The sequence below is a fragment of the Macaca thibetana genome, chromosome 20 (assembly GCF_024542745.1).
Source record: "Macaca thibetana thibetana isolate TM-01 chromosome 20, ASM2454274v1, whole genome shotgun sequence".
Classification (NCBI taxonomy): Eukaryota; Metazoa; Chordata; class Mammalia; order Primates; family Cercopithecidae; genus Macaca; species Macaca thibetana.
This window is the reverse complement of record NC_065597.1, coordinates 71,814,552-71,842,268: the sequence shown is the minus strand read 5'-3', so window position 1 is coordinate 71,842,268 and position 27,717 is coordinate 71,814,552. Positions and strand designations below refer to the sequence as shown.

The following is a 27,717-nucleotide window of genomic DNA, read 5'->3' as shown; positions in this document are numbered from 1 at the left end:
TTCTGTATGCTCACGAATTGACTGATGGCTGGCAGCCCCTAGATAGCTTCGGATGGGAGCTGGTCACCAGGAAGACCAAGGCATGACTGATTAGAGGACTGGGACTTTCAGCCCATCCTCAATTTCCCAGGAAGGGAGAAATGTTAAATTAAGCTGATAACCAACGGCCATTGGTTTATCAATCATGCCTATGTAATGAAGCCTCCATAAAAACCCAAAAGTAGAGGGTTCAGAGAGCTTCCAGATAGCTGAACACATGGAGGTTCCTGAAGAGTGGCATACCTGGAGGGGGGCAAAAAAGCTACATGGCCCTCTCACATGCCTTGCCCTATCACCTGATATTCAGTGGTATCCTTCTTAATATCTTTTACGATAAAAAAAAAAACCCGTAAACATGTTTCCTTGAGCTCTGTCAACTGCTCTAGCAAATTAATTGAACCCAAGGAGGGGCCTGTGGGAACCCTATTTATAGCCAGTCAGAAGCACAGGTAAAACAACTTGGGGCTTGTAAACGGCAGGGGGCGGGAGCAGTCTTGGGGACTGAGCCCTCAACCGGGGGATCTGACACCATCTACATGTCAGCTGGTGCCTGCTGCAGTACCAAGTGCTTACTCAGTGTATGTGTGTGGCTGGGAGAACCTCCACAAATCTGGTCCCAGAAGTGTTCTGTATTGACTGTTGACACTGAATATAGAAATAAATGAGTATAGGAGAAACCTGATTTTTCCCTACATCCTCAGACTTGTACTACAACCCTGACTACTCAAATGCTTCTATTAAATCTTTCAAAAGTTACACATTTTTATTCACCTATTTACCTACCCTCAAAAAACTTCCAAAAGGAATTTTTTCTTAAGAGATGGGGTCTGTACTGCCCAGACTGCAGTGCAGTGGTCATTCACAAGTGTGATCACGGTTCAATGCAGCTTCAAACTCCTAAACTCCTGGACTCAGACAATCCTCCTGCCTCAGCCTCCCAAGTAGCCAAGACTGCTGGCATGTGCCACTGTGGCTCCAAAAAAAATTTTTAATTTCTAAATTAACACTAGACACAGGAAGAGGTAATGCATATGTTACTTAGCTCAATTTAGCCAATCCACAATGTATAGATATTTCAAAACATCATGTTGTATATTATAAATACATGCAATTTTTATTTGTTAATTAAAATTTGAAGGAAAAAATCTACATACAAAAAACTTGATCCAGCAAGGACAAAGCATCCTGAAAAAGTTCACATCTAAAGATGAGGAATCTAGAGAGTGGTGGAAGGATTCACAGCATTACTATTATTGTTCAATGACCTGGAGGCCACACTAGGCTCTCGGTGTGTTTACTGATCTCTTACTAATTAGACACTACGGACACAGGAAGTGCAGTCTGGTGTAGTGAGAAGAGTACTCAACCAAGCCCTGGTTCAGATCACAGCTGTCATCATGGCTACTGCCTCCCTGTATACTGCTCCTTAGCTCTAAAATGGAAGGACAGTTTGGTGCAGTGGCTCACGCCTATAATCCCAGCACTTTGGGAGGCCAAGACGGGTGCATCACCTATGGTCAGGAGTTCGAAACCAGCCTAGCCAACATGGTGAAACCCCATCTCTACTAAAAATACTAAAAAATACAAAAAATTAGCTGGGCATGGTGGCAGGTGCCTATAATCCCAGCTACTCAGGAAGCTGAGGCAGGAGAATCACCGGGAGGTGGAGGTTGCAGTGAGCCAAGATTGCACCACTGCACTCCAGCCTGGGCAACAAGGGCAAAACTCTGTCTCAAATAACATAACATAACATAACATAACATAACATAACATAACATAACATAACAAAATAAAATAAAATGGAAGGACAGTAGCATCTGCTTCACAGGATCGTTGATCAAAGAATTAAACCATACAGCATTTAGCACTGAGCCTGGCATGCAGTAATGACTCAAAAAATATTAGTCATTATTATCACTGTCCCAAGCCCACCTCCCAAGGCACCTACGAGGGCTGAACCACCCAAAGCCTGTAAGAACCTGGCCCCACAGGGCTGGTACAGAGCAGGCGCTCAACAGTCACTACTTATCAATGGTAGTGACTTGCTAATAAACTCAACCCTGGTGATCTCTGGCAATTCTAGTAGAATTAAAGGTTACTTTGCTTTGAAAGTTCTTGGGGATTATACAAAAAAATATATAACGGAATAACTCTCCATACCAAAAAAGAAAAAAAAGGAAAGAGAAAAGCTGTTTTATTAATATTTATGCCATCGTAAGTAATTTTTATCTAGGCATTTAAACAAGTTCCCAAAAGACATCTAACTTTTTTTCTTTTTTTACAATGACTATTAGGAAATAATTAAAGCAACCTCCTTCTAAAATCTTCTGTAATTCAGGCTTCTTTTATGCAGACACACCAACCCCTAATTAGAACAGAATAATGAGGTTGTACTTCACTCTCAACAGTGATCTTATCTTGACTAAGTCTTGCCCCTCCTCAGAATCAGTGATCTGCTGAAGAGCCAGGGAGCTTGGCTGGCAGCCCCCACCCTCCAGAAGGAAGCAAGTCACTGCAAGTCACTGCTCAGCAGCCCTCACTCAGTGCAGGATTGGCTGGTTTGAGACTAGAATAGAAGTCGGCCTCCCCAGAGGACCGTACTCTAATTCAGGAAGACAGCCCATGGACACCAAGTCACAAACTTAAACTGATTAACACGTATGTCATATTTTACAGCCAAGTGGAATAAGGTAGTGAACAAAAGTAGGAAAGGCTTCAAATAAGAGGCAAATTCTGAGCAGAACTTTACAGCGAAAGGACACTAAGAAAAGACAATTCCAAAGAGACAGAGACAGAAGACAGCAAGGCAGGCAGGCAGAGCTGGCTGCTCTGGTGTGGGGAGCTTCAAGGGAAAAACTCCAAGATGGCAGGAACCCCAGGGTAGGTACGAGTTCCATACAGTGGGAAGGGCCTCACTACGGTAGGCAGTCCTGCTCTGTCGCCCAGGCTGGAGTGCAGTGACACAATCTTGCGTTATTAAATTTAGGTTTAATAAACTGAATTGTCTTAAAGCCCTCAAGACAGCACTTAACATTTATACTAGAGCCTAGAATTCGGGTTTTCTTGTTTTCCTGTCATATGCTGTGTTTTGTATGATGAACAATATTTAAGTGGACATTAACAATGATCTTCCCCAAGGAGTCCATTCATCATATAGTACATTCTAGTGAGGTTCTTCCTACTGTATCAGATCCACATATCTACCAAAGTGAGGCCCTTCCCACTGTATCGAATTCGTAGCTATTGAGGGGCTCCTGCCATCTTGAAGTTTTTCCCTTGAAGCTCTCCACGGCAGAGCAGCCATCTTTGCCTGCCTGCCTGCCTTGCTGTCTTCTGTTCCTGCCTCTTTGGAATTGTCTTTTCTTAGTGTCCTTTCCCTCTAAAGCTCTGTTCAATGTTTGCCTCTTATTTGAAAGTTAAATTACAGGATATTCTTCATGTCACAGAAGGGTCCATCCAGGGGGACTCTTTTAGATGGAAACCTGCCTAGTAAGTACATTTGATATGGAAACATCATGAACTTCAAAATTTGAAGGTAGGGGAAAGAAATCAAGCTACGGCATTAGGTTAAACTAACTGAAATAAAAATTACAGAACCTTAGAAACTGTGATGTAAATCAGAAGGGAAATATCTGATTTATCAAAAGCACTTAATACAATTTTCAAGAATGCTACCTGGAAAAGGTAAAATCTACTTTGTGTAATTGATTATAAAATTTTAGCTTTTTTATTCATTCTCAAATGCACTTCATGGGGTATCAGGTATCAAAAACATCCTGCTTCGCTGAATGATTGCTATTTACCTTCCATTTAAAGAACCCAAGCAAGACAGGGCCAGGCACAGTAGGTCATGCCTGTAATTCCAATATTTTAGGAAGCCCACGTGGGCAGATCACCTGAGGTCAGGAGATCAAGACCAGCCTGGCCAACATGGTGAAACCTCATCTCTACTAAAAATACAAAAATCAGCCAGGCGTGATGGTGGGTGCCCGTAATCCTAGTTACCTGGGAGGGTGACACCGGAGAATTGCTGAACTCGGGAGGCAGAGGCTACCGTGAGCCGAGCTCATGCCACTGCACTCTAGCCTGGGTGACAGAGCAAGATTCTGTCTCAAAAAAAAAAAAAAAAACCCAAGACAGTCCTTATTCAAAGTTCTTTGTCACCTGGGACCCTAAACTGTCCTGGAAATGCAGCCAGTCTATTTTTATTTGGTGCACTTATAAGTCACAGGAAAGTGCCATCCCCAGACAGCCAAGACAATGTTAGTTTCCTCAACATGGTTTGCGTGCTGCCTCTCTCAGCCCTGAAGGGTGGGTACAAGGGTGGAACAGAAGGTGGCTGTCATAGCAGCCAGCTCCCACCAGAACACAGTAATGACCTAGCAGCCCCTGCACATTAGCCCAATTATCTGGGACAGGAGAGCAAAAAGGGGTTGACTGCTGACCACCAGCAGAGCTGAGAGGGGCACCAGACCCCGGAGAGGTGCTATAGTCAGCCGCCTGTCCACCCTGCTTACAGGGGGAGGATTCTCCAGCCAAGAATAGTTCTGGAGAAGGAAGAATGTTGGGGCCGAGCTAGGATCTAGCCTTTGCAGAAGCAGCCCCAGACCCCAGATTCCCAACCACCTCAGACTCCCCAGCCATACCATAAGATTAAGCAAACGGACATCCAGAGACCAGGTCCTCTGCCCCAAATGCTGTGAGATGTAGCTGGCAGGTGGCAACAAGAAGTCAAGAAAGGGGGAAAGAGCATATTCCAGACGTGAAAGCAGACTTGGAAGTGCCAATTCCATGTACAACGAACACGTGGAGGCGTGCGGGCTATTTGAGAGCCACAAACAGAAAATGAATGTCTTAAGTCCAAAAAGTATGCCAGGACCAGATATAGTGGCTCACGCCTGTAATCCCGACACTTTGGGAAGCCGACGCGGGTGAACTGCTTATGTCCAGGAGTTCAAGACCAGTCTGGACAACATAGCAAAACCTGGTCTCTATAAAAAAAAAAAGTACAAAAATTAGCCAGGCATGGTGGTACGTGCCTGTAGTCCTAGCTGCTCACGAGGCTGAGATGAGAGAATTGCTTGAGCCTGGGAGATGGAGGCTGCATTGAGCCGAGATCACCTCACTGCACTCCAGCTTGGGTGACAGTGAGACCCTGACTCAAAATAATAATGATAACGTACACCATAAAATGAGAGAATTCAGAAACAACTAAGAAGCACAACATGGAGAATCACAAGCTGAAGAACAACCTTAGTGTTACTCATCACAGATTATGCTGATAAAGAGTATCTGTGGCTGGGCACGGTGGTTCAAACCTGTAATCCCAGCACTGTGGGAGGCCAAGGCAGGCAGGTCACCTGAGGTCAGGCGTTCGAGACCAGCCTGGCCAACATGGCAAAACCCCTCCTCTACTAAAAATGCAAAAATTAGCGGGGCATGGTAGCACATGCCTGTAATCCCAGGAAGCTGAGGCACCAGAATCACCTGAACCCAACAGGCGGAGGCTGCAGTGAGCCAAGATCATGCCAACGCACTCCAGCCTAGGCAATAGAGCAAGACTCCATCTCAAAAAAAGAATATCTGCAACATATCTAACAATGTATATACTGAGAATATATATGTGCTGCTTTTCACATTTTTTTTTTTTCTGAGATGGACTCTTGTTTTGTCGCCCAGGCTGGAGTGCAGTGGCAAGATCTCGGCTCACTGCAACCTCCACTACCGGGTTCAGGCCATCCTCCTGCTTCAGCTTCCCAAGTAGCTGGGACTACAGGCACACGCCACCGTGCCCAGCTAATTTTTTTTGTATTTTCAGTAGAGACAGGGTTTCACCGTGTTAGCCAGGATGGTCTCGATCTCCTGACCTCGTGATCCGTCTGCCTCAGCCTCCTAAGGTGCTGGGATTAGAGGCATGAGCCACTGCGCCCGGCCTGCTTTTCACATTTTAAGACTCTACCAACACACAGGCTCTTGAAGGAAAATCTGCTATGATCAAAACTATAAATGCATATGCCTTTTAACCACTAATTCCATCTCTATGAATCTGTTCCATAGATTTGCTTGCCTGCATAACTTTACAAGGCTATTCATTAAAGCTCTGTTTGTGAGAAGACAAGACTGGAAATAACCTAAATGTCGATCAGTGGGGACAGGATTAAAGCAATTATGGCACAGCTCACATAATGGAATGGTAGGCAACTATAAGAAGACAATAAAGGTATGCAGCCATGTGTACACTATGCTACCTCAGTTAAGAAGAAAAAGGCAGGAAAGGGGAAGAGAGAACTATGAGACAACAGTGTCTGCCTGAATGCAGATAAACCCTGGAAGACAGCACTACTTCCAGTGGTTACCTGGCAGGAACTAGGTGGAAGGTGGCTCTCTCTACAAGTTTCGTCCTCTGAGTTTTCTGAGCCATGTGAATGAACTACTAGTTTAAGTAATTAAAGAAACTACTTTTTTTTTGAGATGGGAGTCGATCTGCTCCTCAGGCTGAAGTGCAGTGGCGCAACCTCAGCTCACTGCAACCTCCACCTCCTGGGTTCAAGCAATTCTCCTGCCTCAGCCTCCTAAGTGGCTGGGACTCAGGTGCACGCCACCAGGCCTAGCTAATTTTTATATTTTAGTAGAGACGGGGTTTCACCACGTTGGCCAGGATGATCTCAATATCCTGACCTCATGATCCACCCACCTCAGCCTCCCAAAGTGCAGGGAGGCCAAGAAACTGATTTTTTTAAGGCACCCCCACTGGAGGTGTACTGGTCCAGGTGATTAACTTCAGCACCAGGTGATAACACCTGGAATGATTCCCGGTGCTCCAGTTTCCAGTTAGAGTGTTTATGATTTGAGGATAAAATCTGAAATGGGCTTACTATTAGTTTAAAGTGTATTTAGTGTACAAATAAGCTTAAAAGGCTAGAAAAGAAGGGCACTTTAAAGAAGAACTTTTCAAAAGTAAGTATTCTTTTCTAAAGGGATGTGACAATCGACATGTAACATTTTGTACCCAATGTTCACATAGGGAAATCTGACATTATTTCAAAATACTCAAAAACTAGTTGGCTGTCAGGTCTTGTGGCTTCTAGCAAATCAATGAAGAAACCTCTAATATAAAAATGATGCTAAAAATGGAGCTTGTGACAAAGGACGTGATGATCAGATGCCACACTAAAACAGTCACATTTTCCTATCTCTGGATGGCACCTCTTAGGGGTAATTTGTACTTTGTTCAAATAATTCTCATTACAGGTCTAAAGGTTTTGCAACACGAATTAACCAAAACTTTGCTTGTCACCATTTAACAGATTATCCTAATCACAAATATAAAAATAAAACAATACAAAAACATATATACCCCCAAAATATGTTTTGTTTTGAATTTGTTTTTAACTAGTTTTTCTTTTTTCAGTATGAAAGTAATACATTTATGGTTTTTTGCTTTTAAAAAAAAAAAACTCAGAAGAAAATGAAAAACAGCCCCCAAAACATCCCTAGCTCAACCCCGAAAAACAATTTCTAGAAATTTCCTTCTAGAAATTTCCTATATACACCATTAGCATATCTCTTTCTACCCCTAAAAGAGATCTAATTATCATTTTTGCTCTCAATCCTTTGTTTACTGATTCTCAATCTTGTCTTCGCTCCTAAGTACCCATCACTCTCCCTCAACTGGATCTGCAATGCCAGGGAACTCAGCTACTCTTCTGATGGAGCTTCACTGATTTTACCCTTTCTTTTCTAAAGGATTTCTGAGTCATACTCAGTGTTTTACAATCTCTACATTAATTAACTAAATTAATGAAAAGGTCTGGAGTTAATGAGAATGTTCTTAGAAGTCCTACCAATCAAGAAACTGTATCTGCTTGGCGTTGAAATAGGTTGCTAACCCACAGATACTTCTATTTCAAATACTAAGTAAGGTAGGTAATAAAAACCAGAAATTTTAAGAATCGATTCCAGGAATTGAGAGACAATAAACACAACTGCTGTGTGAGCTGGCTGCATGACATGCATTTTGATGACAATAACAAAACCTCTAATATTCTTTGAGATGACATGGATTTAAAAAAAAAAAAAAACTTTAAGCCCAGGCAATATAGCAAGACCCTGTCTCTACAAAAATAAAAATAAAAAATTATCTGGGCTTGGTGGTGCATGCCTGTAGTCCAAGCTACTATGGAGGCTCAAGTGGGAGGATGGCTTGAGCCTAGGAGTTTGAGGCTACAGTGAACTATATATAATCTCACCACTGCACTCCAGCCTAAGTGACAGACAGAGCAAGACTCTGTCTCAAACAAAAAACAAGAAAACTTCAATTATTCCTATTTATATAATATAGTGAAAACATTAAAATTGTTTTGTGTTATCTATCTAAGTGCAGCACCAAAACATTTTACCATTAAAAAAGAAGACTTAATTAAAAGAAAGCCTGGGCCAAGCACAGTGGCTCACATCTGTAATCCTTAAACTTTGGGAGGCTGAGGTGGAAGGACTGCTTGAGCCCAGGAGCTCAAGACCAGCCTAGGCAACATAGGAAGACCCCATATCTCTACTAAAAAAAAAAAAAAAAATTAGCCAGGCATAGTGGCATGCACCTGTCATCCTAGCTACTTGGGAGGCTGAGGTGGGATTGCTTGAGTCCAGAAGGTGGACACTGCAGTGAGCTGTGATCACATAACTGCACACCAGCCTGGTGGACAGAGTGAGACCCTGTCTCAAAATAAATAAAAATAAATTAAAAAAAAAAATAGAACAGGCCGGGCGCGGTGGCTCAAGCCTGTAATCCCAGCACTTTGGGAGGCCGAGACGGGCGGATCACAAGGTCAGGAGATCGAGACCATCCTGGCTAACACGGCGAAACCCCGTCTCTACTGAAAAAAAAAAACACAAAAAATTAGCCGGGCGAGGTGGCAGCGCCTGTGGTCCCAGCTACTCGGGAGGCTGAGGCAGGAGAATGGCGGGAACCCGGGAGGCGGAGCTTGCAGTGAGCTGAGATCCGGCCACTGCACTCCAGCCTGGGCGACAGAGCGAGACTCCGTCTCAAAAAAAAAAAAAAAAAAAAAAAAAAAAAAAATAGAACAAAGCCTGCATTTCTAATACTAACATTTCCAACAGCTCTGAGATGCGTTATCAGTCTGAAAGGCACTGATAGTAGAATAACATATAATGGGCTACTTAGGGCAAAAAGAGTAAGAAGAGACCATATTTGCCTGGCTACGCACAGTACATCTCTAGATTATGTAAGAAACAGCTAACACTGGTTGCCTATGACCAGTGACACCAGAATCAGAGAGGAGGAAGGGTTTTCACCAATTACTCTGCTTTTTTGGAATTCTGAACCATATGAATATATTCTCTACTGAAAAGAACTTAAAAAAACTTTTAAAAGAAAATTGTACAAAAATTTCCTAACATCTTAAATAAAAACACTAGCTCCAGTTCTTAAGCTGCTTTCCATGGGGCCCTTTTCCTCCCAAAAATGGGGCTCAGGAGGGGAAAGCATTGTCTACTCTCCCTACAGACCTGAGCTTGGATGAAAAAATACACCTTGGAAAAAGCTAATCTAAACTTCTGGAAAATAAATCACAAGAGTTCCCCCAATTACTCCAGACATGGGTTTTTTAAAAACTTAATTGTGTTTTATAAGCCCTAAAAAAAAATAAACTGGATTCATTGGTCTGACATTCAAGGCCCTTGGTGACGTTACCTCACCTTCAGATGCCGAAGCTGAAGCTCTACTCACCCTCAATGAGCTCCGGTGTCCTTCCTCCAACAAGCCTCCCTGACCACCCAGCCTGAGGCATCCACTTCCTTCCAGTCAGACATCGAGCTCGGTGTGAAATGCTATAGGCAATGGTGGGCACCACGGAACTGCTCACCCACACCACACAACTCAGAGTTCCCTGAGGACAGAAGCAGCTTCTGCCACCACTGTTATCACCACAGGTGATACACATAAAATGTGCTTAAATATTTGCTGAATAAAAGAATGAACTGGTAGGAGTCAAGACTGGATCCCAGGCCCAACCAACCCCTGCAGGGCAGAACCACACCTTTAGTCTCCACCCTCTCAGAAGCAAAACCATGAGGCCTCCTAAATTCTGGTAGCCCAGTGAATATAACCCAAAAACTGTCACAAGAGTCAGTCCTCCATGCCTGCTATGTGTGCTGTTCCCTCCCGCCTGGAACAGTACTATCTGCTGTCTCCTATTCACCCTCAGGTGTCAGTGCTAACGTCACAGCCCCCGGGGACTTCCAATACCCTTCAAAACAGGCTCAGACCCTGTCTGGTGCCCCAGTCAGTGCACAGTATGTCCCCTCCAAGGTCACACCTGACTGCGGTTACCTGTCCAGTATCCATCACCACCCATGAGGGCAGAGACAGGGCCTGTCACGTCCCCACTGGATCGCCAGGGCCTACACCACAGCATAACAAATACTTTCTAAATTAGTGAATAATCCTGAACAGCGTGACCTAAGCCATGAATATTTTTGAAGGAGTCTTTCATCATTTGTTTTTTTGGAGTCTTGCATCTTTAAAAAATGATCGTTTTAAAGGAACTTTGTCATAAATATCTAGGTGATACATATCTTAAAGAAAACTCTAGACAAACAGGATAAGTAAATGTACTTACAGTTGTGCGGTCCAATACCGTAGCGACTAACCATATGTGGCTATCTTCATTTACTTAAATCAAATAACATTTAAAATTCAGTTCCTAAGTCACACTAATCACAATTCAAGTACTCAACAGCCACACATGGCTCGCGGTTCCAGTACCATGTCATACAGATACAACATAGAGCCACCCTCCCAAAAAGGACCACTGGACAGCGCTGGCTTGGAGGGCATCCTGAGAACAAAGGCATCCCAGAAAAAGGAAACATCTCAATCCACCCTCTTCCTGCTGGGAAAGAATCCATTCTCCCCTAAGTTTCAGTGACTGAGAAAGCCATCAGTGAAAGCAAAACACTTGATTCTCTCGCCATCATTCAAATGATTCCCTCAGAGACTTTTCAACAGAAGTTCAACTATGGGCAGGTGTGCTCTTCAAACAAAAACCGATTCCCACGGTAGTAGAGGAACAACCACAATGACACAGAAAATCTATTAATATTTTATGTCTTTCTGTTATTTTCAATAAATGTGACTTACTGAATATGTAAATCAGATTTAAGTAAAGATATCCACAAATTAGGGGAAAAATTCTTTGTCCACCACGGGGTAACTTTTACTTATAAAAAAAAAATAATCACACCGAATCTAGGAGAACAGTAAAACAGTAACCTCCATTTAAAGAATTTCCTATTATGAATCTGCAGGAAGAGAAAAGTCTTACAGTACAGCACAGAGCTGAATCTGTTCCTTTCAAGATCTGTGTAGCTGAGCCCGGGAGGAAATTGAGTTTCACTGGTATTCCTTTCAACCAACCTGACCAAACTGGACAGTGATCCCAAGGCCATTTTCTCTCCAACTCTGTTTTCAATAAAATACTATGTTTATAATTTCTCTGCATTCACTTTTCCCTTTTCTCTAAGTCCTAATCTAAATCAAGCCCTTGTTCTGAAGCAATAACTAGAAACACAGTTCCATTTAATTAAGAGTTCAATTTTCCAATAAAGAACAGTTGAACTGCAAACACAGACGCAGTAAAATGAGTCAAACGATTACCCATTTTGTAAGATTCTCGAATCTTAGCTCTTAATTCATTTTCTTACAAACTGGTTCCCAAACTGCACTAGAGCTGGTACTGGAAGCCAAATAGGTAGGGGCAGAAGCTTCCCATGTACTCAGTAAGAAGCCTCCTGATTCTGGGTCAGGCTACATCATCTCCGTCCTCACTGGCCCAAGAGGTAGGTGATGGCTCATGTTTTCCCATACAATTAAACAATAATAACAGCTGCCTCAACCTGCTATATGCCAGGCACCCTAGTAGCCCAATGTACCAAGCTAATCACAGTAAGCAGAAACAGAGCCAGGCACAGTGACTCCATCCCACACCAGCAATCCCAGCTACTCAGGAGGCTGAGGCAGGAGGACTGCTGGAGGCTGGGAGTTCAAGACCAGCTTGGGCAAGCAAGACCCCAATGGAAAGAAGAAGAGTAGAGTACAGTAGAGAAGAGAAAAGAAAGAAAAGAAAAAAGAGAAAAAAGAAGGAAGGAAAGAAGGGAGGGAGGAAAAGAAAAGAAAGACGGAAAGGATGGAAGGAAGGAAGGAAGGAAGGAAGGAAGGAAGGAAGGAAGGAAGGGAGGGAGGGAGGGAGGAAGGGGAGAAGAGAAGAGAAATGGAATATTGCAGGGTAAAAAGTCCCTTTTAGGCCGGGCGCGGTGGCTCAAGCCTGTAATCCCAGCACTTTGGGAGGCCGAGATGGGCGGATCACGAGGTCAGGAGATCGAGACCATACTGGCTAACACGGTGAAACCCCGTCTCTACTAAAAAATACAAAAAACTAGCCGGGCGAGGTGGCGGGCGCCTGTAGTCCCAGCTACTCGGGAGGCTGAGGCAGGAGAATGGCGTAAACCCGGGAGGCGGAGCTTGCAGTGAGCTGAGATCCCGCCACTGCACTCCAGCCTGGGCAACAGAGCGAGACTCCGTCTCAAAAAAAAAAAAAAAAAAAAAAAAGTCCCTTTTGGAGATCTCCCTCTCTGTGTGTCTCTCTCTCACACACATACACCCCACCCTGCAAAACTCAAATGTGATGTCACCAGTCCAAGTCACAGCGTTGATGAGCTGGGAGCTGGGACTCAAGAGTCCACTCTGAGCAGGAGCCAGAGCTCCCTCCTCAGCACTACACTGACCGCCTCCCAGTATAAAAAGCTCTGACATTTCCTTCAACTGTGACTCACGGTTAGAAGGTTCTACTTTTAATCAGGTGACAAATACTCAAAATATTTTAATCCAAAGCAAATGGGTCAAACTCGTCGAGTCCATAATTGTCTAAGCAAACCCTAATTACCTGATAAATTTCTATAGCTCCTGAATGTCCTCATTCAGTTTGTAATCAAATACCCAAATCTCCTTATTTATATGTTGTACAAGCCTTCTCTACAGGTTATCATAGAGAATAGTGACTTATTTTTCTATTTCACTGGTTATTTTAACCATAAAGTTAAAACATGTTTAGGTGGTGCAGTTTTAATAAGAAAAATCCAACCTAGGGGGAGGAGAAGCAGCTTCTGAATTATAAAAAGATTTGCTTTACAACAGAATTGTACAACTCCACTACACAGCTAGTTTTCTCTCCTTATCACAGATTATTCAAATTTGAAAGGTTGAATTAGGTGCAACTGGAAGATACACCTACTGTATACAGCATAGTACAGGCATATTAGAAAGGCAAATTAAGACATTTTCAAACAACAGCAGACAGGACACCTAGAAATGGGAAAGTAAAGTCGGATTTAATCATGTAGAATTATTTTCCCCATTAGATTTTACTATTCTTAGCGATGGTTCAACTAAACAGTCTTTTGATTAATGGAAATGAAACACGGGGGAAAATGTCACACGGGATAATATCCAAATCTTTCTTAAGGGTAAGTTTTAAAAGGAATTCAACTTTTGGAGACAGAGCTCAAAAATAGCCTTGCTTCCTAAATTTAGAACCAGAAAACACCCTAAAGGCAGTATTTTAAATACAGCCACAGTCACTGCCTATACTGTCTAGGAAATTAATAAAAAAAAAACTTTAAAAAGAGAGGGGCCACTTTTGTTTACTTCCATGCCTTTCACACAGCCTTCCCCAATTTGATTTGTGTGCCCATGCTCAAATCTCTTCAAGTCCTGACCACTCCAGGACGCCCCAGGGACTCTGCTCGTGGCCTATTGTGGCACCCCTGTCAGCAGAGCACAGCCCCAGGCAAAGGAGAACAGGCAAAAGCCCCCACAGGCACTGCTCCCAAGGCTTACATTTCTGCATCAAAGACTCATGCAATGGGAGAATTTTCCTGAAAGCCAAGTTTGAGACTGACTGGGAAGAGTAGCATCCTTTTCCAGTTAAAGCAAGGAGTGTATCTGGAGGGATGCACTGCAAGGAAAAGGCCTCAGAGAGGACTAAAGGGAACGCTGGGCACATGTGCTAAAAAGCAGATGGCATGGCCAGGAGTTTCAGAGCTTAGGAGAGACTGTCTGGGGACAACCAGAAGACGACTCAGATGCAAGCAAGTCATGGGCCTACAACGATACCCCAGGAAACAAACTGTCATGGTCAGGGTGCTTTCCCCAACAGCCAGGAATGCATGGAAAACAGGCAGGCTTCCCCAACTCCTGGCTCTGTGCTGACTCAGCAGGAGGGCTGTCACAGGAGCCCAGGGCTCCTCAACCATGCCAGGGCCTGCCTCCCACTGGGGCATGCAGCCCTGGACTTCCGCACACGGGGACACTCAGGAAACAGGGGAGGGAGCAAATGAAGACTTATTCAGATCACCCTTTCTGGTTCCAGAGTTTTGGCACTTAACTGCATTTCTGTATTCTTTCCTTAAGTTTTGCCTCGAGGTTTCATCTTGTCAAGATGGTTCTAAGTTACTCACAGGCATCTATCTATCAGAATCCTGTGTACACTGCTACTGCTTAACAGGTACCTCAAGATAAATTACACACAGTAAAGAAACAGAATCACATACTTGTCTGCTGCTTAATCAGTCCATGAAATATGCTACAAAATTATCAATTTTCAGTGTACATCCTGATCTGATTTAAAAGAAAAATTTCGGAACCCACGACACCATTTAAGTTCTCCTAATTTTAAAATTTCATGGCCATCATATTCCTATTTTAAAAATACAATAAAAAATGGAGACAGAGTCAATGGTATAGACGACAGAATTCCCGGCTATGTATGTGTTACACTACCACATGCGTGCCTGCACACTGGTTTCTGGGGATATGAGCACATGGCTTCTGTCCTTTCCAGAACTGCTGAGAAACAGGTCTTGGTCCAATCAGACTAGCACTCCCAGTAAGTCCTAGGACTATACGGTATAACAACGTCCCTGGTTAACGCCAGTGTCAGTTCTCATTGAGCGCAGATGCCAGACATACATCATCTCAGGCCACCCTCATAACCACCCTGAGATGGGAATTGTTATTATCTCCATGTTACAGATGAGGAGACTTTGAGCTCAGAGAGCTGATATAACTTGCCCCAAACATGCTCTGGCCCCAGCACTCCTAAGGCCAGTTGGTTTGGTGACCGGGTGGGATACCATGGGTATGGAACTTGGATTACGGAAGCAAATAACAGATCCAACTTGAAGATAGGTGGCAATTTGCTTAAAAGTGAAATCTTAACAAGAAAATGATGAGAACTTTAAGGGACAAATACCATATAACTCTTTCACCAATTCCCTCAAATATTTCCTGAGGGCCTACTAGCTGTCAGGCGCTGTCCCTGGGGAGGGAAGCACTGGGAAAAGGGCTGTAGAAAGGCTCTAGAGTTCTTGCTGACTCTCACCTTCTGGTGTCACAGGAAGGGGAGGAAGCCTAGAGCCTGAGACGACAAAGAGGGATGAGAAATACCATGTGGGCCACCGGGGTCAACACAAAGCAAAAGAACAAAGAAAAATGCAGAGGGTCACCTGACTTTCTGATAAACTCGTCTGATTTTAAATCAAGTCATCCATAGAACAAAAAAGACAGAGGGAGAGGACCCTGCTAAGCTCTGAAGTGCTCCAAGACAGGAGACCCGTGCAAGCCTGCTGCTCACCTGGGCTCTCTTGGCTCCACTTCATGCAGCTGGGGAAACTTGCCCTGCTGCTGTTGTCCTTAAAGCTGTCTCTGCAGCCGTGGCAGGCCAGTGCTCCCCAAGGGGTGCTCAGAGAATTAAGTCCCACGTTACATCAGAGTCACCAAATTGCAGCCCATGGGTCAAGTCCTCAGACACCAGTCTTTACAACTAAAGTTTTACTGGAACACAGCCATGGCCACTCGAATATGGCTACTTTCTTGCTGAAATGGCAGCCTTAAGTAGTTGTAACAAGAGACCTTATGGCTCACAAAGCCACACACGTGCTCTCTGGCCCTTTACAGAGAAAGTCTGCGGACCCATAAATAGGCTAAAAAGAGTTCTAGGGTCAAACAGGATTGAAAGTGGTCCAACTGCAGCCCCTCGCTCACAGTGCCCCATCAGCACACCAAGGCTCTGGGAAAGTCCGCAGTCAGATTCCTCAGCGACAACCAACCGCATCTGAGTACAAACCCTTTGTTGAGAAACACCTCTTAGCATGCCCTCTAGTTTCTTGGAATACATGTGAAGAGCTGATTTGAGTGAGGTAAAGAGGGGTGCCCTCACCAATGGGACCCCAAAAACTAAACTGACAAGCTTTTGCAATCTTCAGAAACTCACAATAAGGTACATTTCATCTTAACTAAAGTAAGACACACTTTGGCAAAATCATTTTCCTGTTTTCAAATACATCAAGTAAAAACACAAGCAATTATGGACCCCCCAAGTAATCACATACTTTGTCACACAATTACAATGCACAACTTAGAAGCTGTGAAAACACAGGCTACTAATCTAAGCATCAACTTCCAACTGCAGGACTCAGTCTCTTTGTAAGTTATGTTCAATTCCGTTTACAGAATCAAATCTGAATGTTCAGCCAGGAGCCACTTTCCATCTTCTGAAGGCCCTCTAAGGTGCCCTGCACATGACTTGTCCTTGCCTACCTTCATCCCTGAGGACCTCTGAATGGGGTCACCGCTGTCACCCCTCTGTTATTCAAAAGTGAAGCACGGTCATGAAACGTCCTAGCCCTAAAGGTCTCTATGACAACTTTTATTCGTATTTAGACAGAACTCACTGATGGGGTAACATAACTGTTTCCCATTCTCCCTGAGGTAAACAGGAACATGAGCCCACACACTTCACGCTGAGGATAACACCAGAACCAGAGGGAAAAGGGGGAGCCCCTAACCCAGAGGAAGAATACACTCCTGGCTGCCCCCACCACAGGTGGTTACAAACCTACCCCCTAGTGACGTCATTTCGGTGGGAGAGGGCCGCTACTGAAACTTACCAAGCATGGGAGGTTCCTGGGTCCTCAGTTCAAGTAAGTGCATTGTTACAGATAGAGACTTAGAAAACAAATACACAGAACCATTGACTTTAACAATCTAGGTTGGATCTGGTTTTGACCCTGTATCACCTCTCAAGTCCAGTTCCTCACCTAGAAAACAGCAGTAACAGCATCTTCCCTTCCTCACAGGACGCTGTAAGGAACAAACTGAGGTGATATGGAGAAAAGCACTCTGATACATAATACATACATACCAGACATACATAACAGATCATTTGGTTGACAACTGTATTCGCCATCGCTTTCTTTAAATAAGCTTCCCTATTGCATTTAAAAGGATTCACGTTATAAAATGTAATCAAAACTGCTTAGAGCCACTTATACAGCACAGGATGAAATATAGCTATGTTCAATCTTCAGGATGTAGTTTTTCTTTTCCTTTTTCCCCCAGAGACAGGGTCTCTGTCACCCAGGTCAGAGTGCAGTGGCATGATCACAGCTCACTGCAGCCTCAACTTCCTGGGCTCAAGCGATCCTCCTGCCACAGCCTCCTGAATAGCTGGGATTACAGGATTGTACTATGACACCCAACTAATTTAAATTTCTTTTGTAGAGATAGTGTCTCACTATGTTGCCCAGGCTGGTCTCCAACTCCTGGCCTTAAGCAATCCTCCTGTCTCAGTCTCCCTACGCATTGGGATTATAGACATGAGCTACCACCCTGGTCTGCAATTTCAAAAACTTTAGAAACAGTCTGTTGTGTGCAAATTTTGCAATAAAGCTGACCAAAAAAACCCTAGAAAACAAAAAGCAAAACAAAAATAAAGTCTACTGCTTGCCTGGATATTTGTCTTATACTGTTAAATCATGAATCTCTGCTGTTGAAAGACACAATACACTATTTTAACTTGGATATATTAAATAAAGAAGTTTCCAAAACACCCAACTAACTATATACTGGAAACATGAAGTCCCCACTTTTTGTAAGGGTGCCAAGTAAAGGAAGACCTCATCTATGAGAAAGTGTTAAGGCTTCAACACAATACAAGAAAATGCTACTTTTACATCTGAGGCCATCCAATTCTGTGCCTCTCCGGGGCTGCTGCTTCAGCAGGGTGAAAGGTACTGTTTTTCCTTCTTCCTCTTGCTACCCTCCTTCGCAGCACATTCCCTATTTCTGCATCACATCTGCGTAAGCTTCCCAGCCTTCAGCGACTTCTGTTTGTCATCAGTGGCAGTGACATTTAATTCACTCCGAGGTGCTGCCTGACCTTAGGGAGTGCTGTTTGCAACATCCATGCCCCCGATGAGCAGCACCCTGGCTGAGCAGCTCCCCAGTGTTGGGGGCACTCTTCTCTCAGCTCACTGCTACCCTGCACAGAAACATCTAAGTGACACTGGTGGCCCCACAGGCCAGTCTCTACAGACATGCACTGCAGTCTAAGTAGCTCCTGTTTCTCAGGCTGCCAAGGCCTCCTCCTCCTTTCAATCCCTCAGCTCCCAGACAGAGGTCCCCCTCCCTCAAATTTGATCAAATTTGATCTCATGCACAGAGCACAGACCCTGCTCCCCTAGGCCCAATTTTCCCCTGGGAGCCTCAGAGACACATCCCCTCACTAAAATAAGATTGAGTCTCTCAAGAATGTTATTCTCGGGTCTGTCCCACCTAACCAAATGCCTTCAGTCCTTTGAATGTATTTAATGTAAAAACTCAAGCCATTTATTTGTTTAATATACATCCCTAAGATCTCTGTCCATCTCATTACTCAATTTCTTAGACTAGTAGTTACACCAGACAAGGTGTCCCTTGTTTTTTTTAGAGACAGCGTCTCACTCAGTCACCCAGACTGGAGTGCAGCAGTGCGATCTCGGCTCACTACAACCTCTGCCTCCCAAGTTCAAGCGATTCTCACGCCTCAGCCTCCCAAGTAGCTGGAATTACAGGTGCATGTCACCATGCCTGGCTATTTTTTTGTATTTTTAGTACAGATGGGGTTTTACTATGTTGGCCAGGCTGCTCTCGAACTCCTGACTTCAAGTTGATCCACCAGCCTCCCCCTCCCAAAGTGCTGGGATTACAGGCATGATCCATGGCATCCAGCCCCTTGTTCAACGTGCTTGACAATGATCCCTTCCTTGGTCCTCCACACTAACAGACCCTTTCACAATAGTGTGATGGTGATGAACGTGTAACTCAGGACCCAACTTAAGTATGATGTCGACTTTCTACTTTGGATTATTTAAAGCTGACTTTTGGTCCCACAAAAGAGCCCCTGTGCCTTACAAGGATCAAAACTGGAAAGGAAGAGGGAAAAGCTGGTTAAGTGTGGAAAATCCTTTCTGATCAACTTGTTATTAAGCATCTGATCATCCAATAATGGAAACTACTATGGAAAAAGCTATCCTTTGGGCTCCATCTTGGAAACAGCTGGATGTAAACAGTAGGATAAGCCTTTTTGTTAAGTCTTGTGTTACTAATTGTCCCCCTTTTTAAGACAAAATCTACAACAAATTCATTCAACAATAGCAAAGCTACAAAGCCATCCAGGTTACCAGTTTCAGAAGACAAGCTTCAAAGCTGAACTCGCCTCGTATGACCTACGTCTCACAGAACTGAAGACTACTCAAACACAGCAAGATTAATGAAGCAACTGAGATCTGTTTTGCAGTACAACGGCATTTAAACTATTGTTTCCAAATTTCTCACTTCAGTAAGTTCATTTCATAAGATTAATGTCAAACTCAACTTTTATCAGCTAAAAAGAAAAACATTATTAGTGATTTTTACATACCATGAGCATCATTTACTCCTCCCCACTGTTTAAGAAATTTTAACTAGATAAGAATCTCCTTATGATTGATTTTTAAAAATCATTTTTCACTTCCACATTAATATTAAATGTCTCTTATCATAACTTGATTCCAGGAATTGTATTCAAACTTAAGCCACAAAATTCAAGTTTTGTTTCAACAGCAATAGCAGTTTTTTGAATATGCTAGTGGTCGGTCACAGAACTATTTCCACAAGTTGAACAGCTGTGTCTAGCGCAAATCTGAAGGCAGCAATGTAATTCAATTTGGACTCATTCATTAGAAACTGATTTTCAGATGCTGCCACTGCAAGACTACTGGAGAAATGCAAGCTGCGCTGGAGACGGAATTGTTCGCAGCGGCACAGAAGTTTCTGCTGCAAAGGAGAGAGCTCTAAAAGAGGAAATACAACTAGTTCATGTTACCATGAACCAGCGCAGTAGGACCCAGAATTACTGAATGAATAGAAAACTAAATACTTCTCTTAAGCAGCAATGATTACTTAAGAAAGTTTCCAGGGAAGCTGTTAAATGAGAGGAAACAAACAAAAGATGATTTATTCAGTATCCTGCTACATTTTTTTGAAAAATTGGAATTCCTACATGCCTTAACATAATTTTTTGTACATCTACACTGTGAAAGCAACACAAACTCAAATGGAGATGGCAGCCCAAATGAACTTAAATCTGCTGTTTAACTTTCTTTTGAAGTTACACATGGAAATGAAACACACCACAGCAACTTTAATGACATCCTGCTAACGAAGTTTGGATTTTGAAAAATGGAATGACTAGTTCACTAAAAAAAAAAACAACAACAACAACAAAAAAAACAAAGAGTTTTGAAAATAAGCACTAAGCATCTTTCCAAGGAACTCACTCATTCCAAGAAACTTCGGTTCTAACTCGTAAGCTGGCGGCTGCTGTGAGTATCCTCTGACTGCAGCCTGATCAATGTGTCGCCAATCCAGAAAATACACTGCGCTACCTTTGGCCGCGATCTTGCTTTCTCTAAGCATCAAAGGTACCCTCCGCTGTCATTCCTCTGGACGGCCACGCGTGTGGACACGGCCGCGGATGGATGCGTAGGACATTACCAAACAAACACACACACTGCACTTTACTTCTTCCCTCCTGGAGTGCCACTCGGGTCCCCGCGAGGAGGGCTGATCGGGTGCGGGGAGGCCGAGTGCACCGGGCGTGTGCTGCCCAACTCGGGCCCAGTGACAGTCCTGCGACGAACTTCCACCCTCCGGCGCGGGGCGAAGGGAACGGGCTGCGGGGCCTGCTCTGGGCTCCCGGCTCGGTAGGTATCCGCGACCACCACCCCCGGACACTCTCTTTCAGGTGGGGGTGACAGCGCGCCCCGGGCCCCCGCCGCCCCGGACCCCTCCTCACCTGTGCTGTCATTCGCCGAGAAGCCGGGCGAGCTGAGTTTGGCTCGTTTGGGGTTGGGCGGTCCGTCCAGCAAGTTCTCGGCCATTTTCACCTGCTCGCGAAAACAGCCCCGGGAGCGGACGGCCGGGCCGGCGAAGGCCCGGACGGGGGTCGGGGGCCCTGCCGGCTGCGAGGGAGAGCAGCGAGCGCGGCCGCGAGCGGGCGGGCGGGCGCCGAAGGAGAGGGAGGGCGCAGGCCGGGTGGGGGAGGCGGCGGCCAAATCTCAGCCACAGCAACAGCGCCCCGCAGCGCTCACCGCCCGCCCCCGGCCGCCGCCGCCGCCGCCGCCGCCGGCCGCGGCCCCCTCATCCCCTGCCCGCCTCCCGAGCGCGACACTCCGCGGCGGGGGCGCCCCGGCGGCCCGGCCGCCCCCCCGGGCCCGGCTGGCAGCGACGGCGCCCGGCCGGGCGGCTCAGGCAGTCCCCGGGAACATGGTGCCGCCGCCGCCGCCGCCTCGCTCCCCCCCCGCGCCCCACTTAATGAATTCGCTCGCGGCCCGACGACGAGGGGGCTCCGGGCTCCGCTCCCCGCCCGCGGCCCGCCGCCGCCGCCGCCGTGAGGAAAAACAATGCGCCGAGCGGGGTCGCCGCCGCCGCCGCGGCCCCCCCACCCCCCGTTCCGCCGCCGCCGCCGCCGCCGCCGCTGCCGCCGCCGCCGCCGCCGGGGCTCCGGGAGGCCGAGCCGAGAGGCGAGCGGGGCCGCCGGGGCGGGCGCCGAGGGCCGGGCGGAGCGGGCCGGCCGGGCGGAGCGGGGTGCGCGGGCGGTTGTGGGGCCCGGGACCGGCGGGGCCGAGTAGATCGCGCTCGAAGCCCCGGTCGGGTCCGCGACAAGATGGCGGCTGTTGATTCCTCAATTAAAAAAAAAAGAAAGTTTTTTTTCTTCTCTTTCCAGAGCCTGAACGGGGAGGGGGTGGGGGCGGGGCACGCCGGTGCGTCACCCCCCCCGCGGCGTCACCACGCACGGCCCCCGCCCCGCCCCCTCCACCTGCGCCGGCCGTGGCGGAAAGAGCCGAGCGTGCTCGGGCCGAAGGGCCGAAGGCCCGAAGGCGCGGCCGCGAAGCGCAGGGCGGCTGGCTGCCGGGCGCGGGCCAGGCCTGCGGGGCGCCCGGGCTCCGGGCTGAGCCGCGGCTTTTGTTCTGATGGCGACGAGGCGGCGAGGGCCGGGGCTCCGGGCCCCAGCGGGCTCCGGGAGCAGCGGCCTGGCCACGGGCTGGGCTCTCCGGCGCGGATTCGACGCCAGCCCGGGCCCGCCCGTCCGGCTGGGGCGGCGCTGCGTGTTCCCAGCTCCTCGCGTCCCTGCCCGATACCCTCCTCGGTGGCGTCGGGCGGGGACGATCGGGGCGACCCCAGCCCAAGCCGCACCACTAGCCTTCGCCGCCGGCCAGGGAAGTGGAATGGCCCTGCAGGTTACAAACCGCCTCAGGTCTGCCGACGAGGTGGGCGGATGGGGAAACTGAGGCAGGAGGGGGGAGAACAACTTCTCCAAAGTCGTCGAGGCAGCAAGTGGCAGGGCCGGGATTCGGGTCCCGCCCCACCTGGTGACACTAGGGAGTAAGGGGGCCTCACGCCTGTTCCCAGCCCGAGGCGGTGGGGCCGACACCCTCACCTTGGAGAGCGGGGTGGCGAGCGCCGGCCTGGGTGGAGAAGGGCCCGCGCATCGGGGCTTAAGCCTGGACGCCCAGGCCGCACTCCCCGCCCCAGGCAACTCGCTTGGCGCCTCGCAGGTGCCCCAGACAGGGTTGCGGGCCTGGGGAGTCCCCCACGCGAGACCACAGCTCGCGGGACACTTCCACGAACACCCGAGGTGTTCCCATCCAAGTTAGTTATCTGCCCCTCCAAACTAGCCGGGCTTCCTCATAAAGGTATCAGCAGCTCCACTGTTTCCTAAGCCAGAAACCCTGAGTCAGCGCAGACTCCTCCCTCTCACCCACCACGCGCCCCTCTACCCACGGTCTTTACCTGGGAGACGGCTCTTCCCGCACTGTCCCGGTGGCTATGGTGGCAGCTGCTCACTTAACTGTTCTTTGCTTGCCACGTTTCTCCCCACCCAGCACCAAAGTTAACGTCCAGAGAAGAGAGGGAAAAAAAATCTGTTTAAAACAACTCCCTGGCTAGGCGTCGTGACAGATCACCTGAGGTCAGGAGTTCAAGACCAGCTAGGCGTCGTGGCAGATCACCTGAGGTCAGGAGTTCAAGACCAGCCTGGCCAACTTGGTGAAACCCCGTCTCTACTAAAAATACAAAAATTAGCTGGGCGTGGTGGCGTGGGCTTGTAATCCCAGCTACTCAGGAGGCTGAGATCGGAGAATCCCTTGAACCCGGGAGGCCAGTAAGCCGGGATCTCGCCATTGCACTCCATCCTGGGCGACGAGTGAAACTCCATCTCAAAAACAAAACGAAACAGAACTCCCTGACACCGAAAAAGAAAACACTGCATATGTAGTCTTTCTTTTAAAAAGAACATGTGGCCGGGCGCGATGGCTCAAGCCTGTAATCCCAGCACTTTGGGAGGCCAAGACGGGCGGATCACGAGGTCAGGAGATCGAGACCATCCTGGCTAACACGGTGAAACCCCGTCTCTACTAAAAAATACAAAAAACTAGCCGGGCGAGGTGGCGGGCGCCTGTAGTCCCAGCTACCCGGGAGGCTGAGGCAGGAGAATGGCCTGAACCCAGGGAGGCGGAGCTTGCAGTGAGTTGAGATCCGGCCACTGCACTCCAGCCTGGGTGACAGAGCGAGACTCTGTCTCAAAAAAAATAAATAAATAAATAAAATAAAAAGAACATGTATGAATTCTCTTAAAAACATAGGTATATGTACATATGGTGACTGTCCTTGAGTGTCAAGATTGAGCGAACTTTCTGCTTTTCTCTGTTTATCTGTACTGCTCAAAACCTTGCACCGCGACACCCCTCTTGAATCTGTCTCTTCCACTTTACATGGCTCACTTCACCATCATCATCCTATACCCACTTGGCCAGTAGGCAATTCTCATCATTCAGGCTTTTTTTTTTTTTTTTTCAAATGCTGTTCCCTGTGCTAAGAGCACATGCCTAGCGAATTCTAACTCATCCTCCAGGACCCAGTTCAAATGTCACCTACTCCAGGAAGCCCTCCTAACCCACTTCTCGGCTCCCATATCACTTCTGGGCTCTGTGAGAGAACACATAACACATCTTGCCCCATCTTCCTGCCCTCCACTGCCCCTGAATTAGTTCATGTTTTTACTTATGCATCAAATAGCTCTTGAAAATCCCAAGGGCATTGAGACTGTGCTAATCCCCTTGGCCAAACATAAAGAGATCCCCGTATATTCAAGGAGTTAAAATAGCATACCCTGGAAACCATAAATGGATGCATTCAAGAAGTCAATTGGCACAGGAAAGGCAAGAAGTTTATCAGTGGCACAGGGCAGGCCACACCGTATATCTGAATGTCCATCTCACCAAGGGTCTGTGAGCTGCTTGGAGGCAAAGGTGGTGTCTTAGTCACAGAAACAGTGCTCTGCAAGAAGAAGTAGGTTTGTAAAATTGAATAAATGAGTGATGAGCTGTGTCAGGTGCCCTGAGTCCTAGAAGCCTTCAGGTCACTGAAAAGGGTGGGCCCCAGCCTGAGGTGGCTCCAGGCCACTCCTCAAAGGGGACAAGGTGTCCAGCCACCTAGAGGCCTTAGGGCCTGCTTTGGGGCAGTGGGGCATGCAGCCCCCCAGGGTTCCCTTGGTAAGTGGCTTACACAGAAGTGTGCACAGGAGCTTCAGCCATTGCCTGACAGGTTTCCATTTTACAGAGGAAAGCAAGGGAACCCAGTTGCAAGGACTCAGAAGTAAATGACCTGGACATGGCAAGGCTGGGCCTGGAACCCAGGTCCTCACTCTCCAAAGCCCCTAGTCTTCCTGTCTCTCCATGCTCCACCCTCAAAATATACCTGCTCTGCAGTTCGTTTTCCTGTCTCATTGTTCTCTCCTGTTTCGATTTCTTCTCCCTTCAGTCTGACTCAAAGAACCCTGAGCTCAGACACTGATGGGAGAATAGCAAGGAGGGAAGCATGGCTCTTGCCTGCACTCACTTAGCTGGGGATCACCACTGACAAGTGAGTGCCTTGGGGATACCAGACCGCTCTGCCATGCCTCCCATGGATAGCACTTCCTACAATCCTGGAAGGAAAACTTGTCCTCATTTCACAGATGAGGAAATAAGGCCCAAAGGAGGACAAGTCATCCAGCCACTAAGGGGCTTCACTCCGGTGCACACCTAAGGCTTCCTGCTGTTTCCACAAACCTCACTCTCTCCAGTCTCAGAGACCACATTAAAAAACAACCAAGGGACTGGGCACGATGGTTCACTCCTGTAATCCCAACACTTTAGGAGGCCGAGGTGGAAGGATCTCTAGAGCCCAGGAGTTTGAGACCAGCCTGGGCAACAGTGAGAACTTCATCTCTACAACAAAATGTTAAAAAAATTAACCGGGCGTGGTGGCGTGCACCTGTAGTCCCAGCTGCCTGGGAGGCCAAGGCAATAGGATCACCGGAGCTCAGAAAGTCGAGGCTGCAGTGAGTTATGATCAAACCACTGCACTCCAGTCTGGGCAACAGTGAGATACTGTCTAAAAAATAAAAATAAAGAGAAAGATGGAATTGTTGGCCAGGACCGGTGGCTCATGCATGTAATCCTAGCACTTTGGGAGGCTGAGGTTGGTGGATCACCAGAGGTCAGGAGTTCAAGATCAGCCTGGCCAATATGGTGAAACCCTATCTCTACTAAAAATACAAATAAATGGCTGGGCATGGTGGCGGGCGACTGTCATCCCAGCTACTTGGGAGGCTGAGGCAGGAGAATTGCTCGAACCCAGTAGGCGGAGGTTGCAGCGAGCCAAGATCGCGCTCTAGCCTAGGCAACAAGAGTGAAACTTCATCTGAAAAAAAGAAAAAAAGAAAAAGAAATGGAATTGTTGCAATTTGATATTGATTGTCCCTTTCTAGGCTTAAATAGATTAAAAGATAACATCAGGTTTGGACTTTGCCTTCAAGCGATGCAGAACAGCATTGGGGAGAAAAACACAAACACAACACACATTGAAAAGATAAGCAGAGAATCCAAGTCAGAAGAGCACAACACCGTAACTGATCCCCCAGGGGTGGAAGTCCGGGGGTTGCGGGGCAGAGGCCTGGGGGAGTAGTCCCAAGAGGGAAGGATTCCAGCCAGTTCCTTGTGGACGGAAGGCAGAATGTGGTCTGGTGGTGTGGAGGGATCCAGACAGAGCTGGGTTCAAGTCCCAAACCTACTGCTTTTTGTAACTGATCCCCCAGGGGTGGAAGTCCGGGGGTTGCGGGGCAGAGGCCTGGGGGAGTAGTCCCAAGAGAGAAGGATTCCAGCCAGTTCCTTGTGGACGGAAGGCAGATTGTGGTCTGGTGGTGTGGAGGGATCCAGACAGAGCTGGGTTCAAGTCCCAAACCTACTGCTTTTTCTTAGCTGTGCTGAAAACAAATACCCTAGCCGGGTGCGGTAGCTCACGCCTGTAATCCCAGCACTTTAGGAGGCCGAGGCAGGCGGATCATCCGAGATCAGGAGTTCGAGACCAGCCTGACCAACATGGAGAAACCCCGTCTCTACTAAAAATACAAAATCGGCGGGGCTTGGAGGTGCATGCCTGTAACCCCAGCTACTTGGGAGGCTGAGACAGGAGAATTGCTTGAACCCGGGAGGCAGAAGTTGTGGTGCGCCGAAATAGCATCATTGCACTCCAGCCTGGGTAACAGGAGCAAAACTCCGTCTCAATAAAAGAAAAAAAAAAAAAAAAAAAGAAAGAAAGAAAAAAGAAAAAAAACAAATACCTCCTCACCTGCTGAGAGAGTTGAGGTGCGGTGGAGATGAGATGGAGGGTGCATGGAGTCCGTGGCACACCAAGGCACCATACAAGGCAGCTGCTATTTGGGGCAGTGGGAAGCAAGTGCTCAAAGGGGAGAGGCCCCTCCCCTCTCTCTGCCTTCCACATGGGAGGCCGCACCCGCCTCTCTTGCTGTTGCTTTTTACCATCACCTCCCCTGAATCTTTTCTCCCTCACCTACCCCAGTGCCTCCTTCTCCTCAAACACATTGGCAGTCAGCTCCAGCTTTAGCCCTGATTCCACCCTGTCTCTTCCATCCCCAGCCAAGGAAACTTGAACAAGTTGTCTACAAAGGCTGGGCTCATCTCCTCTTCTCCCATGCCCTGTGTTTATTTTTTATTTTTATTTTTGTTTTATTATTATTGTTATTATTTTGAGATGGAGTCTCGCTTTGTCCCCCTGGCTGGAGTGCAGTGGCACGATCTCGGTTCACCACCTCTGCCTCCCCAGTTCAAGCAATTCTTCTGCCTCAAGTAGCTGGGACTACAGGCACCCGCCACCATGTCCGGCTAATTTTTTGTATTTTT

At 47.1% G+C, this 27,717-nt stretch overlaps 2 protein-coding genes across 5 annotated transcripts in view; both read right to left on the bottom strand.

Moving 5' to 3' along the window:
* Window positions 1-22,166, bottom strand: part of CREBBP (CREB binding protein) — a 157,816-nt gene extending 135,650 nt beyond the window's left edge. The window contains exon 1 of one of the 4 annotated variants that reach the window (XM_050774143.1): window positions 21,270-22,166. In XM_050774143.1, coding sequence (XP_050630100.1) covers window positions 21,270-21,354 — 85 coding nt within the window. In that variant the 5' untranslated portion in view covers window positions 21,355-22,166. The remainder of the gene's footprint in view (window positions 1-21,269) is intronic. The other 3 variants (XM_050774145.1, XM_050774146.1, XM_050774144.1) reach the window with 3 other exon arrangements.
* Window positions 1-27,717, bottom strand: part of TRAP1 (TNF receptor associated protein 1) — a 427,467-nt gene that overhangs the window by 207,196 nt on the left and 192,554 nt on the right. The gene's annotated exons all lie outside the window — the stretch shown is intronic.